This window comes from Callithrix jacchus, chromosome 15, assembly GCF_049354715.1.
Source record: "Callithrix jacchus isolate 240 chromosome 15, calJac240_pri, whole genome shotgun sequence".
In the NCBI taxonomy this organism is placed as follows: domain Eukaryota; kingdom Metazoa; phylum Chordata; class Mammalia; order Primates; family Cebidae; genus Callithrix; species Callithrix jacchus.
Window position 1 is genome coordinate 27,954,794 of NC_133516.1, and position 18,605 is coordinate 27,973,398.

The window sequence follows — 18,605 nt, forward strand, 5'->3', positions numbered from 1 at the left end:
TTAGATGCAGGGTAAGCGGGGTGCGAAGGGGATTTACCCTTTGCAGCCTCAGGCTTCCCTGGCAAGCCACTGCCTTGGACTTGACATTTGCTGGCTTGGCTGGGGCCCTGTGGCCAGATGTCAGAATTCAAGCCCTGTGCTTAGGGCTTGTGCAACCTTAGACACTAAATGTCTCTAAGTCTGTTTCTTATCTGTAGAGGGAAGATCAAAGTACCTAGATCTTTGGGTTCTTTGTTAAAAATAAATGAGATTATGCTTTGGATTCCCAAGAAACAGATCCTGAGAGATTCAGATTTAAGTAGTTTGAGATGTGACTCCAGGAAAAGCCATCTGGGGGGAGGGAGGTGAGCCAGGAGTAGGGAAGAAGATGGCAAGAAGGACTTATCCAGCAAGCGTTTTGCTACTGAGGGCACCTGCACACTCTCCCTTTCAGTAGGACCTTGCCTGAGGGGCAAGGGAGCTAGGATATTTATCCACAGATTCCCATCAGCCACTACTGGGGTGCCCTAGTGCCTCAGCTCTCTCACTTATTTGGCACATGTGCATGGTGGGCACCAACAATCAGAGAGTGTCCTTAGATAGGTTTGGAAATGATGGCATTTCGAAGTTGGGCCAAAATATATGGAAATGGTAAGTGGGAGGGGGGATGGCTGGGGCACCACCAAAGTCTTCTATAGGCATGATTAAAAATTCTCAGAACATAGTAACATTTCAATAAATGGTAGCTATTTATAATAGTACACATCAGTGGTCCCCGCCAAAGTGTGACGCAGCTGATAACCTAGACGCAAGTCCAGATAGGCTGTGTGCCATGGGAGTGCTAGGCCACAGTAGCCTGCAGAGAGGGTTTGGTGTCCCCTTATTTATTTTTATTTTTTGAGACAGAGCTTCACTCTTTTTTTTTTTGCCCAGGCTGGAGTGCAATGGTACGATGTCAGCTCACCTCAACCTCTGCCTCCGGGGTTCAAGCTATTCTACTGCTTCAGCCTTCCGAGTAGCTGGGATTACAGGCATGTGCCACCACGCCCGGCTACTTTTGTATTTTTAGTAGAGACAGGGTTTCTCCATGTTGATCAGGCTGGTCTCGAACTCCTGACCTCAGGTGATCCGCCTGCCTCAGCCTCTCAAAGTGTTGGGATAACAAGCATGAGCCACCACACCTGTCCTGTGCCCCCTCATTTATGGATAGGGAAACTGAGGTTCAAGGAGCATGAGAGCCTTGTGGAAGGTCAAGGGGCCGATCGTGCCAGTGTTCGTCTCCTTCAGGAGGTGCTACTGCTCCCGCCAGTCCAGAACTATAAAGAGTTTTCCTCCTGTGTCTGTGTTAAAACGTGCTCTCTCTGAGCCCCACCATGACTGTGCAGAAATTTGTTTCTATCTGTTAAATGTCAAGGCTGAATCTTTTATGTTCTGCCCTGGGTCTGTGCCTGATAATGAATTCCATCCAAGCCTGTGGCTGCCTTTAGCCCACGAGACTCATTGGAGCAAAAGGAATAATTTTCAGTGGCAGGAATGAGGGAATGGTTTTATCACTCTTTTCCTGCCCGACTCAGACCTGAGAGAAAAGAAGAGGAAATTGGCAGAAATAGAAGGTGGCAGGGTCCTTCTCTCACTTGCTCGCTGAAGTCATACCTGCATGGAATTTGGGAGTTTGCTGGCCCTGGGGGACTTCTTCGGGTCTACTGGGAGTGGAAACCCAGGGTTCCATTGCCTGCCTCATGGCAGGGCATCAAGTCTGCCCTCAGCTCTCCTTCCTGAACAACACAGCCACATCTTTCAGTGCTGGTGACAAAGGAGAGAGAAGCCTCAACTCCCTCCTTCATATTACACTAGGCCATTCTGTAGCCCAAGCAGGAGAAAAGCCCAGGAGTGGGGTGGTGTAGCTGGAGGTCACCACAGGGAGCCTGTGCATCAAGGGGTGCAGGCTGCTTCTGGGTCATTCCACCGGGAAGGCAACAAAACCCATCTTTTATGACCCATGTTCAGTTCTCAGTTGGAGTCAGGCAAACCTTTCCCTTATTATTTAAGAAATGTTTTTAAAAATTGTGCTGGGCACCGTGGCATGTGCCTGTAGTCCTAGCTACTTGGGAGGCTGAGGTGGGAGGTTAGCTTGAACCCAGGAGTTCTGGGCTGTAGTGTGCTATGCTCATCGGTGTCCACACTAAGTTCAGCATCAATATGGTGACCTCCCGGGAGCAGGGAACCACCAGGTTGCCTAAGGAGGGGTGAACTGGCCCAGGTCAGAAATGGAGCAGGTCAAAACTCCCATGCTGATCAGTAGTGGAATCGCGCCTGTGAATAGCCACTGCACTCCAGCCTGGGCAGCATAGTGAGACCCTGTCTCTATAAAATAATAATAATAATAAATTGTGGTACAAAATACATAACATGCAATGTTAAAGGATATGATCTGGTGGCATTAATTACATTCACAATGTTGTGAACCATCACCACTCTCTGGTTTCGAAACTTTTTCATCACTCCAAACAGAACCAACTAAGCTACAAGATAGTTCTGGGGGAGCCAGGACTCCAGCTGGGACACGTGTTACCAAAGGAGTGTGGAGAGGAAGTAAACCCTTAGGTATATTTTCTTTTAAAATCGTGACAACAATACCTATGGGAGAGGTACTGTTATTATTCCCATTTTACAGAAAAGGAAACTGAGGCCTAGAAAGCAGCTGGCCAGTGTCAGGGCTAGTATTTGAAATGGACTAGTCTGGCCTCACGGGGCACCACCTCTACCCCACCTGGCTAGTCCCATTTCTCACTCCATTCTGTTGGAATCATTCCATGAGCTAAAATGTCAAACAATTTTGGGCCTTTGGCTTCCCTCTGAAGGGAATTGGTAGGCTGAGCCAAATCTACGGGGCTTTTGCCATCTTATCTGGCAGATTAAGTGTGATGCAGGGGCTCCAGAATGAGGGGGATGTGAATTGTAATGAACACTGCCTCATTTGAGCCTGGAATCAGGCCAGTCATGGATCTACCTTGAGAATGGACTTGGGGAGCTGTATGAGTCTGGCTGGAGCATTCCAGGGGTGGCAAGGCCTACCTGGAGGACCCCACATCTGTTTGCTGCTTCAGCATAGGAGAGACTCTTTGAGGAGATGCGAACATGGAGAGACCCCTCCCCACACTGAAGGATCAGAAACTGCGATCTGTCCTTGTCCCAGTGCAGCAGCAGAGCCTGTGGCCCCAGCCCTACACGGCGCCTGGACTCTCCATTTCAGTGGGGTGGTCAGAGGGGAGGCAGAAGGCCCTGAGAAACCTCCCTCTCTACATCCCCAGGGCCCCAGAGTGAACCAGACTCTTGGCAGTGGGAGAGGGGATGCTTGCAAAAGATTAATAACAACCGCCCTAGAGACTTTCAACAATCAATATTAGTAACCCTCACTCATGAAACACTTTCTATGTGCCAAGGAGCACCCTACGGGTTCTTCATAATTACTCTTCCCAACTCTCCTGCTGCTGGGTAGGTAGTATTTTCTGTGTTTTACAGATGAGGAAGAGAATGCCCAGCAAGGTAAAATGTCAGAGCTAAGATGCTAGCAAACTCAAGTCTGCCATGCCCAAACCCGTTTCTTTCCCTCCTTGTACCTGAAAACTCTTCTCAGCACGAGGGGAGGTACATCAGGGAGAGGCTGTGTCTGCCTGCATGTTGAGGCTGGTGGGGTGCATGTGTGTGGGGCAGGAGGTGGATCTGTGACATCCTGGGTGAAAGGCAGTGGAGAGAGGGCTTCTCGGGCATCGCTGACAGCTGCCTGGATCTCCTGTTTCTCTGGGCTGGCTCTCTGGCAACCAGGTGGGGAGGCACACCTGTATCTGCCCTCAGATACTCTAAACCCAGGTGAGGGTTCACAAAGCCACCAGAGCAGCTGCTGTTTCCTTGAAGATGCCTATCTGGAGGGAGTGTCACTTGGCGACAGGAATGCCAGTTCCCACAGAGGTATTGGGGGCCCTTAAAATCCCCCGAAGTTTATTCAGGTCGGCCACACTGGAAATCTCCCCAGTGTTTTTTGAGCCTGGGCTGGAAGAGACATGGAGGGACACCACAGGAGCACACAGGTTTTGCTCATAACGCAACTCAACAGAGAGTTCCTGAGGGCCTGCTTTTGGGCACATCCCTGAGACACCAAGATGGTAAAATTCCAGGATTCTCCCCACACCCAGGGAGGACATCCCAGCTGCCCCACTGTGCACTTTGGAGGTACAGCCCTCATTAGATTGCTGTGAGGATTTGGAAGGTCAAGTTCCTGGCATCTACCACCCATGCTAAAACCCCTGCCTAGAGCATGATATTCAGTGTTAACTGATAAAAAAGTCATTTTTAAAATGTGACACATTTCTTATTTCTTGTTTACCTCATTGACTTGAAAAAAAAAATGTTTACTCCATGGCCCTAGTCATTTGAATAGAAAAATGCAAAAAATGGCCAGGCATGGTGGCTCACACCTGTAATCCCAGCTCTTTGGGAGGCCGAGGCAGGCAAATCACAAGGTCAGGAGAACAAGACCATCCTGGCTAACACGGTGAAACCCCATCTCTACTAAAAATACAAAGAAAAAACTAGCCAGGTATGGTGGCACATACCTGTAGTCCCAGCTACTCAGGAGGCTGAGGTAGGAGAATCGCTTGAATCTGGGAGAGGACGTTGCAGTGAGCCGAGACTGAGCCACTGCACTCCAGCCTGGGTGACAGAGTGAGACTCTGTCTTAAAAAAAAAAAAAAAGAAAAGAAAAAGAAAAATGTAAAAATCATAATGATTTTATAGATTATTGGAGCAACACAAACAGCCAATTTAGACAATCCAGGGCAAAACCCATTCTGATATCTTACGTATCCTCTTTTCTTACCTGTACATGTTTCCCCTTTAAATCATGCAGAAAAGTGAGAGGTCTTGGCCTCTGTTTCAGTCCACCTGCTGGAAAAATCCTTGAGGGAAGTGCCTTTGTGGTGGATGTGCTCTGATGGGGCCTGGAAGATGGGGAGGGAAAACCTGAACACAAAGCTGCAGGCCGAGGAGGGACTGGGGCCTCACCTGCCTCAACCCCCTTGTTCAGGAGAGGCAGAAATGGAAGGTTGAGCCACAGCCAAACGGCTCCTTCGTGGCAGGGCAGGCTCTGCAAGCAGGTGTCCTGTCCCATTCTCTGGCATTGCTGACAGCTGCCTGGATCTCCTGTTTCTCTGGGCTGGGTCTCACCAGTCTGCTGGTGGCCTCAGCACATTCCCTAATAATGAGGGGCTCCCCTAATAATGCACACACTGGGGAGCCAGGACTTTGCACGAAATGGAAGATGGCAGAGACTTCTGACCTCATCAGGGGGAGCCAGCTGCACCTCAGTGGGCCGCAGTGCAGGACACCGGAGACAAGACCACCCAGCCAGATCTCCCCAAGATTGGCAAGGTCTGGAGGTCAGCATTGTTGGCTAGAGAGAGAGTTGAAACTTCGATGGGCACATTTAAGCTTCGTGTCTTCTGGGCATCCCCCACCCACCATTGATGGGAATGGGAGCAAAGAGCACTGTGAGGTGTGCAGTGAATGCTGTGGGCACCCTGTCCACATTCCTTATACAGCTGCTCTGAGTGTAGGCTGCAGACTTCTCTCAGCTGCCTCCCCTTCCAGAGAGCTGGGCCTCGCTAAATGGAAGCTGCCAGGGAGGCTCTGCCGACCGATGATTAAAATAGGAATACAGAAGTCCAGCCCTTTGTCTCAAGGTGGAGCAACTGTGGTGCGGGGTGTGCTCCAGAGGTTCCCCTGGGGTCAGGCTGCAGCCCATGCCAACTGACACCACCTTCTTGCTTTGCTCCTTCCCTGCCCCATCCTGCTTCCCTCACTGCCCTCTCCTGAAAGCATCCCCAATTCATCGCTTGGATGAGACTCTCCATCTCAGGCTCGGCTTCGAACCCAGACTAAGTTGCCATCCATTCTGGAAGACCTTAACACTTTCCACTGACTGTGAGTGTTGCTGAATACATTTTGACCCATTGGCGGTTCCTGTCCTTGGTGATTCCCTGTCCTCTGGCCAGATCTTTCCCTCTCTGGGGAGCCTCTGGATGTTCAGACTTCAGAGGAGTGTCTGGCCGCAGCCTTAACTCGGCCACATGTTGTGACAGCTCTTGGGGCAGCATTACACGGGAGCAATATCCTTCCTGCTTATTGGATCTCAGAATTCATTTTCAGACCAAAGACATGAAATAAACCCAGGAAATACAAAGCCGTTCCGCAGTTATGACTTGAGACGAATCAAGTTGCTCATCCTCTAAAGTTGTGTTCCGTTCCTTATCAGCCTCATCTGAAACCTCAGACACAAAAGCAGAGAGATGTTTCAGCCAGGAGAAGCAGAAAAGTTTGGTCTGTTTGATATGTGTCTGGAGAGATAAACTTGGGAAGGGAAATACAGCAGATCCAATCCTCCCTCCCCCGTCTCCATTAGGTCTTTGGCCTTGAGGGATTTCAATATCCTGTGCAGCTGATGTCTGGCCCACACATGAAGAATGCAACCTTCACGCACCTGCTGAGAGAAGCCCCCTATGACCTTCTGCAGAGGGAGGGAACTGCCAAAGAGCTGTTGAGTGCAGGAGTACAGGGTGCTAAGAAGAAGGTACCCGCTTTGGAGCTAAATATGCATAAGGTATGCATTTGAATACCCATCAATAAATACCAGCCATGCTCACTTGTGGGTGCTGGGATTATTAGAGATACTGATTCATTTGTTTTATGAATGGTATTCTCTATTTTTTCTTTGATATAACACTGGTCTAGTAAACAAATGCAAGTTTTTAAAGCAGTTATATACAACACAGTCCCCCTGTTTTTTTTTTGAGATGGTGTTTTGCTCTTGTTGCCCACGCTGGAGTGTAATGGTGCGATCTCAGCTCACTGCAACTTCCGCCTCCCTGGTTTAAGCAATTCTCCTGCCTCAGCCTCCCAAGTAGCTGGGATTACAGGTGCCTGCCAGCACACCCAGCTAATTTTTGTATTTTTAATAGAGATGGGGTTTCACCATGTTGGCCAGGCTAGTCTCAAACTCCTAACCTCAGGTGATTCGCCTGCCTCAGCCTCCCAAAGTGCTGGGATTACAGGTGTGGGCCACCACCCCTGGCCAGTTTCATTTTTTAATATGAATAATTACTCATGGTCACACACACACACACGTGTAAAACAAGACTGTAACTACATGCACCAAAATGTCTGCAGAGCTTAGTTCTGGGTAGTAGGAAAGTGTGTGTTCTTTTCTTTCTTTTTACTTAGCAGGTATTCTATGACTTCAGGCAATGCCGTATAGTAAAGCATCCTTCCTCAGTCACTGATGGTCCTGCATGGTTAACCAGCACAGGTCCACTCGCAGGGACATGGTGATGACCTTGAGCAGCATAGTGGGATGTGCTTCTCAGGCTGAGTGAGACACGAGACACTGGAATGCAGTGATCCAAGGAGAGGTGATGGAGCTTGTCCCTTGGGATAGCTCTGCAGGAGGAATGCCAGCAGAACCTGCTCCCAGCCACCAGGCAAGCTCCTGCCCGAGGGCTGCTCCTGCCTGGAGCCTTCCCATGGAGGGTCCTTCATGCATGTTCTCTCCCCATTCTACCCCTGCCTCAGCCTCTGGCTCCAGGGCATCCGCCCCATTCTCCCCTGTGCCTTTATGTGGGAGCATTTGGGTCTCTTATTTTGTATGTGTGCAGGGAGATGAGAAAGGGGATCATCTTTCTGTTCTTGGAGCTGATGTTTCAATTCTCTTTTCCTTCTCTCCTCTTAGTTACTGTTTTTCCTTCTATTTCCTTTGCTTCTTTCCTCTCCAGTCCAAAGGAACAATTAGTAATCATATTCATTATTACCACTATTTTCCAGCGTAGGCCTCCCTCAGCAGCTGCAGAGTTATCTAGAAACCCAGGAGGGAAGATAGGGCGTAATGTTAAATTCTATGGTAAGAAAATCAGCATCTAGCTTGCTGGAATACATAATACATGGAATTAACTCGAGCCAGGGAATTCCTGATGATCATAAATATTCTGAAATAAGATTCCAAGGTACTACAATATAGCAAACCTGTCTCAATAGCAAGTTCTAGATCCTTACACAGTGTGGATCATGATTAAAGTCCAGAGTGGCTACCATAGAAGGCAGCCCTACAGGTAGGCTGGAAATCACAAATGTTACCCCCTGGGATAGAAAAGTGCATTGGTAACAGTGGTGGCTCAGAGGAGCCTGGAGTGCAGCCATTGCAAGGGGGCTCTGGGGGGTTCTGTTAGGTTTTAAACAAGTTTCTCAAACCTGCAGCCACTTGACCACTAGATTGGGGTTGGGGTGTTTGGGGGGTTGGAGAGAAAGGGCCAGCAGCCTTCCCTCCCATTGACCCTCAGGACGTCTGATAGGACTGCCAGCAGCCCAGCAGGAACTCTAATCATAGAACGAAAGGGGTCCTGTGGGGCCCCCGGAGGGTGCCAAAAAAGCTTGCTGGGAGGCATATCATCTCCATAGTCAAAATTAGGCCTTGGCATGTTATCAAGACGCCAATCCTCTTGATTTTTATCACCGATCCTGTGAAAGCACAGAAAAGAATGCGTATTTGGCAGCACAGAAGCTCACTCTAGTGCTTCAAGAGACAGTTCTGGGAATGCTCAGGCAATAAGAATGCCAGGAAAATACTAAGGGTGAGATGAGGAGAGAGGCTTTTGATTGTCCTGAGTGAGCAGCTGTGCCACCTGTCCTCAGACGACCACAGGAAATCCCCGCCCTCCTCAAAATAACCATGGGCCGTGTCCCATCCTGGGGTGTGGCAGAAAGCATCCAGTGTCAGCACAGGCTCAGGGGATGCTGAGGCTGGGAGGAAGGCGCACTGGCTGGACTGATTGGGCTGAGGGTCATGTGATCTTGATAGCTGGAAGTGAGGAGCAGAGAACGCAGCCTCTTAGAAAAACCAGAACCAGAAGGTTGCGGTGAAAAGCTTGGGGGCCTGCCTGTCTACAGAGACCTTGGCTTTAGAGAAAACAGCAGGAGCTGACCAGGGACACTGTTACTCTGTGGGGAATGGAGAAAAATTTTGTAAGCTTAAGTTACTCTCCAGACACGGTGACTCACACCTGTAATCCCAGCACTTTGGGAGGCCAAAGTGGGCAGATCCCTTGAGGTCAGAGTTTGAGACCAGCCTGCCCAACACGAAACCTGTCTCTACGAAAAGTGTAAAATTAGCTGGGCATGGTGGTGGTCACCTGTAGTTCCAGCTACTCAGGAGGTTGAGGCAGGAGAATGGCTTGAACCTGGGAGATGGAAGTTGCAGTGAGCCGAGATCGCGCCACTGCACTCCAGCCTGGGCAATAGGGAGATGCTGGCTCAAAACAAAACAAAACAACACAAGTTTAAGTTACTTAGAGCTGATGGGATATAGCAGGACCAGAGGAGTGAGCTCCTTGAAAATCTTTGAGAGCTAGAGGCAAGTAGGAAACTTGTACTTGTGGTAAGAACCAGAGAAAAGGCCAAGAACAAGAAGCCCCGCAGAACAGAGCCTTGGTGAGCACCTGCGGACTTTAGGCATCTCCTAATGTGTGGAGCCTGCACTAAGCAGTTTTGCCCTAAAACTGAAGACCCAGCAAGGAAGAGCCAAGAAAGGAAAGTGAGGTCTGGTAAGTGCTCGCCCACAGTGAATGCAGTAAGAAACCCGCGCTCCAGTTGAAGGCTCGTTCCCCAGCAGTGTCACACGTGGTGAAGGGGTTCGACACTCCAGCCCAGAATGAGCCCTGTATTGCACTGGGAGAGATGACCCAGAAGAGGTGCAGCAGAGCCAGGAAGGGGGAAGGCACTGTCTAAAGAGCAGGGCTGCCCTGGGGTGGTGGCAGGGACAGAAGGTCTACCAGCAAGAGACCAGAGGGAAGTCAGGAACAGGCCCCACTGAGCACCCATGGCAAGGTGCACACAAGGGCTCCTCTGTCAGCCCCACCTTTTCTTAGTTCCTTCTCTGGCCTGAGGAAAAGACTTAGCTGTAAACTGAATATCATTTACATGCTCTTAACTCTCCCAATCCTTTTAGCGTGAAACCTCTTTGTCTAGCTGGGAAATGAAGGATATTGGCCCCCAGTGAAAGGAGAGAATAGGAGAGTAAAGACCCACCCTCTTCCTACCCCTGATGTTAATACATTTGGAGGAGGGGTGAGGCCAGGAGAGCTGAGATGCTTGTTCGGACTCACTCTCAGTTCTCCCCATTTTAATTCTAACTATTCTCCCATTCCCTTGAGATTCCTAGACCATGTGGATCCAGAGTGCAAATCTTCCAGATTAGGTTCCTTAGGGATCTCCCCTTCCCTAACTTTGGAAAACTACCAGACTGATACCACCATGGTCTGTAAGATGCCTCAGGAGTGGCAGATGGCCTCCAGCATGGTATGGGTGTCAGAAGGGGAGGGTCTAGAGCCAGCACTTCTAGAATGATCCTTTGTCGACTCACCAAACCAAGTCCTGGAGTTATTCTGGGTGGCCCACAGATCTTACAGGTATGGTGGTGCTGGGAGTCGTGGTTATCATTAATGCTGCTCACTGATGCCAGTTTTTCCTCTCCCTCTGGCCCCTGGGAAATGTGAACTCCTGGGTCTCCTTGTGATGGCTGGGGCCACATGACAGTTCTCATCATGAGCAGAAAGGATGTAACTTCCTGCCTGAAGCACTGAACTGCCAGTGTGAGACCCTCCAGAATTTGCTTCCTTCTACCTAGATGATGGTGGCCATCTTGTTGAGTCAGAGTCCCCATAACCTGGACCCCTGAGTGATTACAAAGTGCAGAACTCCTGACACCTTTGGACATGTAACATGAGCAAGGAATAAATCTTTCCTTTTTTTTTTTTCTTGAGAAAGAGTATTACTCTGTCAGCCAGGCGGGAGTGCAGTGGTGTGATCTTGGCTCACTGAAACCTCTGCCTCCCAAGTTCAAGCAATTCTCTTGGCTCAGCCTCCCAAGTAGCTAGGATTACAAATGTGCACAGCCATGCCTGACTAATTTTTATATTTTTATTAGAGACAGAGTTTCACCATGTTGGCCAGGCTGGTCTTGAACTCTTGACCTCCTGACCTCAGGTGATTCGCCCACCTCAGCCTCCCAAAGTGCTGGGATTACAGGTATGAGCCACCATGTCCGACCTGGAATAAACCTTTCTTGCACAAGCCATTGGAAGCTGGGATTGCTTATTACTGCAGCATAACCTGTCTTATCCTAACTGATAAGGTGATGTGAGGGGGAAAGAAACAAGGCATCCTCCTTTGATGTGTATATCAACAAAAAGTGATAATTAAACAATAAGTGACATTAGGGGAAATTTCCCATATCATTGATTCTGGTTATTAGGAACTATCCAGATGGAAGAGAAAAAGTGGAAATGTGTGATCTATGTAAAAGATTGCAAATGAGAGCATTTATGTGATATGCTCCTCATATGTGCCTAATGACCACATGGCTAGAACAACTCTGCATGTTGTTAGGCAAATTGCCTGTCACATGTGGGGTTCCTCAAGAAGCAGGCAGTGAGACAGAGATCAGTATGCAAGAGGCTTATTAAGGAGTGTGGATTAAAGTCTGTGGAAGGGAAGGAATGGAAGGAGGCAGACAGCGGACAAAGGGAGTAGCTCAATTCCATGCAGTCTCCCTGGACACCTTAGCCAGCCCTGAGGGGAGTCAGTCCTGAATGGAAGAGGCGTGGGTACTGGAGGGTAGGTGGAGGACCCTGCAGAGCTGTCCCAGGTTGTGGCCAGAGGGCTGCGTCTTTCTGCCCTGTGTTAATCAGTCATTGGATGTGGTGCCCAGGTAGGAGGTGTGGCTTTGGGTAGGGTGGTCTTTTTGGCAAGCCCCAAAGGAGACTAAAGTGTTCAGATCTGGGACTGGGGGCAGCTCTCTTGATGATGTAGAAAACCCAGAAAGGCCCCCTTTGGCAGCAGCTGGATATTACACAATAAAGATATGCATCCTCCCCAGGGGTAAACTTTCAGGAGAAGCAAAAGTAACTGAGAATGATGATTTATCTTGGGGACTCAGCTGTACCATTGGCTGTCCCCACGAAGCTTTATGAATGGGCTGGAATCTGGGGGTGCCATGTGCACATGTATGCTGGCTAAAATGGCACACTTCCTTTCTGTCAGAAAAGAAGGGTTACTGCTCCTGAGCAACCCTTAGTCAATTACATACCTGGAAGCGTTTCACCACTGAGATAACGCAAATCAAACTGACTAGAAAATACAGACCGCACAGCTAAGCTTGTCAAGGCCTGACTTCCTTTACCCAGTGGACAACTCCAACTGAACAAGATCAAAAGGACCTACAGGCTGTGTCCTCACTGTCTAGGACTGACTAGTCCATCAGTGAAACACACACACACACACACACACACACACACACACACACACAGAGCCCAGAGCACACAGGCACACATGCAGACTCCACTGGCAATTCTGAAAATCAAAAGATGTTGATATTTCACCATCCCCCGATCAAAAGGTAGCCATTAGGGCTCATATATATAAAGTTTCATTAAGTGCCTGAGTGTCTCATTTAAAATTAATGCTATCAGGTTCCTTTGGATTTGTAGCTACACAAAATCTGACAGTGGCCAGGGAAGGTCAACAAAAGGGTGGACCTTGAGCAGTGAGCTCCTAATTCTCCTGGGAAAAGAAATTTCTAGTGATAAACAATAGCATTCAGGGAGGCAGAAATTCTGGACTTAGCCTCAGTTCTGCCTTGTGTAGCTGTGTGAGTGTAGACAAGATGCTCAGCCTCTCTGAGCAGGGAGAGTGAATACATGTGTGTGGTACAAAGAATACATAATGCGCCTTCAGAGTTATAAGTGTTATGATTATGTTAAAATTGATCAAGGTTAGCGAAATTATTGATTTTTTTCTTGCTAGTTACCACAGGGTTGGAAAATAGTAACGTTTACGACGTAGAGATGAATACGCCACCTTCTCCCCTCTCAGGGGCTGGTCCCTGCTACAGATATCTTAGGACCTCAAAGAGCCAGAGGAGCAGCTGAAGCTTCGAGGCAATAACCCAGCCTCTCCTTCAGCCAGATTCCTGGGAAAATAAGCATCCCATTTCTTTGATGTAATAAGACATCTCAAGATAAAAGGAGGCAACCTACATTTGAGGGTTCCATTCCACTAGAACGCAGCAGTTCTCAAACTGGAAATACATCAGAATGCCTTGGAGGGCATGTAAGAACACAGATTGCTAGGCCTTATCCCAGAGTTTCTGATTCTATAGATGCTGGGTGGAGCCTAAGTTTTGCATCTCCAAGTTTCCAGGTGATGCTGATGTTGCTGGTCCAGGGACCACGCTTTGAGAACTATAACTCTAGACCAATCTCAAATACCCTTGCAAAAATGAGGAAGAGACGGAACAAGGGAAAGCAGCTTTCAAAGCCTCTTAAAAAGGCTTTTAAAATAATTTTAAATATTAAGTCTCTTTAAGGACTTTTTACTTACTCTTCGGAAAACCTGGAAGAATCTGAAACTACTACACAGCAGACACTGTAACATGGAAACCAAGAGTAAAGAAAGTCTTGTGATCATTAACTACTTATCCCCCAAGAGTTTATCTTTTTAAAAAATTGAAATACCAAAATAATATCTTAGGTTTTTAGAAGCAGCTTTTGGAATGTGCTCATCTGCTAAAGTTCATGCATATGAAAAGAAATCTGTATGCCTTTTAACGTGAGTCAGTTTAGTGAAAGCCATCCGAGCTCAGAGGAAGTACTGATTTTTCCATTTTGACACTTGCCTGGGTGTTTTGCAGAGCTTGGAACAGAGAGTAAAAAGTTAAATAACGTAAAACTGTGTTTTGCCACCGTGACAGGTACAGGTGACAGGTACAGGGGGTGGGTGGGCACTGGGGACCAGTGTGGTGAGATGCAAGACAATCGCCATCAGGGCAAATAATACGGTTTCCATCTCCTATCTCTCACAGCCAGGTAAGGGAGACAGAAGTTACCCTTCTCTTACTTTTCCGAGATTCCCTCGCTCTTGCTTTAGGGTAACATCTTACAATTCTTGGATTGCCTTTCCCAGATCAAAGAAAGAAAAAGCTACATACACATCTCTGGAGGAAAATGTCTGTATTAAAAGCCAAAAAAACACATAAATACAAGAAGAAACGCCCACCAGGCCACGTCACTGGATAGATCGACTTGGAAAAGGTTCATAAAGTTCATTTTCAGCGGTAACAATATGTTGGTGTTAAATCCTTCCCATGCCCTCCCCCCAATTTTAAATAAATTAAAAAACAACAAATCTCAGATACAACTATGTTCAGATACAAAGAGCTTCTCTTACTACAGCAATAGCAATTTAATCTTTTTGTTTTGTATTTTTTTTTTACTAAAACTTTCATTTAAAACAGTTATTAAATATATAAAACAAATACACAGGATTTGGTCATTTTCTGCCTTGAATCTAGGGCACGTGGGTGCGGGGAGGGAGTCCGGCAGGGGGATGCAATCGAGGGGAAAGGGCCCCATTTCCCTCCTCTCCGTCTTCGGAGCTGCGATCCCACCCTCAGTCCAAGGGCTCACACCTGCTTTTCGGAACTGGAAGCGCAGCACAAACCTTGCTTTTCAAAGGCGCTGGGGCCTCTCGGCGGCCCCATCCCGGGAAGAGGAACGAACGATAACTACAGCACGAAGCACACCGGCCGAGTCTCCGGCGGGAAAGGCGCCCGCCCGCGCGGACACAGCACGGACACAGGGAGGAGAGGAGCGGGTCACTTGGTGGCCACCCCCGAGGTGACGGCCGCGGCGGCGGCGGCGGCGGCGGCAGCGGCGGCGGCAGCGGTGGTCCCGGCGGGCACGGCGGCGGGGGTGGCTGCGGTGGCGCTGGCGGTGGTCCGGCGCTGCTCCATGCCGTTGGGCAGGAAGCCGGCGATGATGGGCACCGGCCAGATGAGGGCGGCCACGCTCCACACCACGATGACCAGGGTCATGAAGCAGGCCACCAGCGTGGACTCGATGGGCTTACGGTTCAGCCGCCAGCCTGGCTCGCCCTGCAGCTCCTCCAGGCTGAAGTCTAGGCAGCAGAAATGCAGCGGCTCGCCCTGCAGCCACAGCGGCCCCGGCGGCTCGGCCGCGGGGTAGGCGGGCAGCGCAGTGGGCGCCCCGGCGGTGGCGGCGGGGCTGGGGGCGGCGGCGGGCCGGAGGCGGCCAGGGCGGCGGCCGCGCACCCAGCCGCAGCCCACGCAGAGGCGCAGGTCCTGCTGCGCGCCGCCCGCCGCCAGCCCCAGGTGCTCGATGAGCAGCGGCGGCCCGACGCGGTGGAAGGCTGCGGCGAAGAAGGCGCGGCCGTGCGCGTTGGTGGAGAAGAGCAGCAGGTCGCACTGGAAGCCCCGCGGGCGGCCCCAGCGCACGAGCAGCGAGCTCAGCATCTGCCGCTGCACACTGATGTTACACGGCGCCGCCGCCGCCGCCTCCTCCGGGCCCGGGCGCTCGGGGGGTCCGGGGGCCGCCGAGGCCAGCAGCCGCGGGGCGATGGGCTCGCCCGCGGAGGACGCGTTGACTGAAGCGTTGGGGGGCACCCCGAGGAGGCCGGGCGTGTCCGCAGCCCCGCCGCAGGCGGGCGGCAGCGGGCAGGCGGCGGCCAGCAGCGCGGCGAGCAGGGGCAGCATGGCCTGCGGCGAGCGCCTACGCGCGCGGGGCCGGCGGCGGCTGCATGGCGAGCGAGCGACTGGCCGGCGAGCGGACGGTGGGACCGCAGGAGCCGGCGGCCGGGCGCAGGGCGGGCGCCTGCCAGCCCGTGGGGTCGGCGCGGAAGCGGTGGCGGCGGCTGGCTCGGCGCGGGGATCCCTCTAGACGCGGCTGCTTCTGGGGTTCCCCGCCGCCCCCGGCGCCGGGGCCCTTGGACGGCCGGGATGCTCTGCGGGGCCGGGTGTTAGCCCAGAGCAGGATTCCCCGGCTCGGCTCCGCCTCCCGCGCGCCCCGCCCCTCCCCGCCCTGCCCCGCCCTCCGCGCGCCCGGCTCGGGGGACTCGCGGGAGGGCAGGGTTCCACGCGCCGGGACTGGGAGAGGAATCGCCTGGGCGGGACCGCGTGCAGGCGGGAGAGAAACAGGGCTGGGTGCGGGGGCGCGGCGGAGAGTGATCGCCTGGGGTGCGTGCGTGCGTGCGGGCGGGGAAGCCTGCGGACGCACCCCTGGCACCCCCGCGCTCTGGGTGAATCGCGTCCTCAGGGGGAGGCTCGAGGGCCCGGAGATCATCCTTTTGTCAGGTCTTAGGGGAGCTGAGCTGTCTCACTTTAGCGCTACCGAACCTCCTTTGTTTTACAGAAAGAGAAACTGAGGCCGAGAGAGGGGAAAGGGCATTGCTAGGCCAACCCACGAGCCAGAAACAACTCCGCACCAGTAGTTCTTTCTGCCTTTCACGGTGTCTCTTATCTCGAATCTGTAGAGTTTAGCTGGTTTTCTATGCCTCCAGCACAGTAGACTCACTTGGGGTTCTCCTCACAGCAAGTGAGGAAAATTCCAAGAGCTCTGCGGAGTTTCGAGTGGAGAGTGGCTGGCTGGGGGGGAAATGTGAGCCCTGAAGCTCTGCCGCCTGGGGGTACTGACTGGGAGGACACAGGTCCTGACAGGTCAGGTGAGCACACGTTCATGAAAGAGTTGTAGGTTAGAACCCAAGTTGCAGGTTAGAACGTCAGGAGGCAGGCAGTTCATCCCCTTTGGGATAATATACGGGAGGAGGGCTGCCAAGAATAACGTGTCAAGATATCAAATTTGTCATATTTATATTGAAAAGCACTTTCCTAGTAGTTCGGCCCCTCACACTTAGAAACAAACTTCATGGACCCTTCTCATTCTCATCATTCTTTAGGGAACATGTATATTGAATTATTGAATTATTATCTATTTTATTTTAGTTTGAAACCCTTGTACTTCCTGAGCACCAAGTATTCCTGATTCGGAGAGCAGAGGGTTGGAGGGAGCAGAGACAGGCGTCAACCAAACGCCCCTCCCTCTAAACCAGCTAATCCTTCTGAAAGTCTACCAAGAATCCAGCTACATTGCTAGGCATCTTGGCTGATTACTTTTCTGGAAGCTTTTGTCCATTGTTTTTCTAGCGATAAGTAAAAATGGGACTGAGAATATTGCAAAAACAGCTTCAGAACAAAGGTCCCCAAGTTATCCCACCTCTTGCCAGCTAAGCAAGCCATTTTTCTTTTTTTGTTTGTTTTTAATTTTTGAGATGGGAGTCTCACTCTGTCACCCAGGCTGGAGTGCAGTGGCATGATCTCAGTTCCCTGCAACCTCTGCCTCCTGGGTTCAAGCGATTCTTCTGCCTCAGCCTCCTGAGTAGCTGGGATTACAGGTATGTGCCACGACGCCTGGCTAATTTTTGTATTTTTAGTAGAGAGGGGGTTTCACCATGTTGGTCAGGCTGGTCTCAAACTCTTAACCTCATGATCCGCCTGCCTTGGCTTCCCAAAGTACTGGGATTATAGGCGTGAGCCACCTCACCCAGCCCGAAAGCCATTCTTCTGACTTGGCCTTGGTTTCTCCATCTGAGTTGGGCTGTGGGTGGTACCTCCTTGCAGGACTGTTGTGATAATAGTCCCAACCCAGTGTCTATCTGTCCCCACATGTTCCCACGTGGTGGTTGCTGTGATGTAGATACTATCAACGCAGCCCAAGTTGGCTGCCTAGAATGGCACTTGGTTCCTACAGAAAGAGTTAATTTCCCCAAGGAGATGGGACTTCGCTTTCATTTAAGCCTCTCTCACTCTTGTGGGAAAAGGGAGAACAAGGTGAATTTTCCTGCTTTTAATAAAAATGACTTCTCCTTTCAGCCTTTGCATGTCAGGAACAGAATCTGCTGGGTGATCTGGCAGAACTGTTTTAATCTAAGCCATGTGGCTGTGAATGCTGAAGAACAGGAGTATCAAGTGCTCCTGAGGGCTGAGAGAGGCCTAGTCTTCAAGGGGAGTGTTTTGAGCCAGGCTGCTGCCTGTGACTGCAGATGACATTCTCTGGGGTCTGTGTCAGAGGCAGGGGCTTCCTGGGCTTTCCTGAGAAACTCCTGGCTTTGTCTCTGCAGTGGGGAAGGCAGCAGCAAAGGGAAAAGACAAGAGATCTATTTGGGGAGCCAAGCAGTTCCCTGCAGAGTTGCGCCACTGAAGCCCTGCATCCTAGCAACCTGCATTCTGCCCACTCTCTAGCAGGTGCCGTGCTGAGGACTCCGTCACCTCGCCCTCATTCAGAATGTAATTACCCTTCAGATAGTAACACAGATCCTACTTTCTAGATTGATTTGCTATCTTTTTGGAATCTGAGAACAGAAGATAGCAAGGAAGTTATTTTCTAAACAGGAAAAGCACCTAGCTCAGGGTAGATGCTCAGTAAATACTTTTTGTTTTGCTTTCTTGTTTTTTTGAGATGAAGTCTTGCTGTGTCGCCCAAGCTGGAGTGCAGTGGCATGATTTTGGCTCACTACAACCTCTGCCTCCCAGGTTCAAGCCATTGTCCTGCCTCAGCCTCCTGAGTAGCTGGGATTACAGGCATGTGCCACCACGCCCAGCTAATTTTTGTATTTTTAGTAGAGACGGGGTTTTACCATGTTGGCCAGGCTGGTCTCGAGCTCCTGACCTTAAATGA

At 50.6% G+C, this 18,605-nt stretch overlaps 1 protein-coding gene across 1 annotated transcript; it reads right to left on the reverse strand.

Moving 5' to 3' along the window:
* Window positions 1-14,072: 14,072 nt before the first annotated feature.
* On the reverse strand, window positions 14,073-15,878 carry TMEM158 (transmembrane protein 158). Its single transcript, XM_035275053.3, has one exon. The coding sequence runs from the start codon at window positions 15,626-15,628 to the stop codon at window positions 14,732-14,734; it is 897 nt and encodes a 298-aa protein (XP_035130944.1). The 5' UTR covers window positions 15,629-15,878; the 3' UTR covers window positions 14,073-14,731.
* Window positions 15,879-18,605: the final 2,727 nt, after the last annotated feature.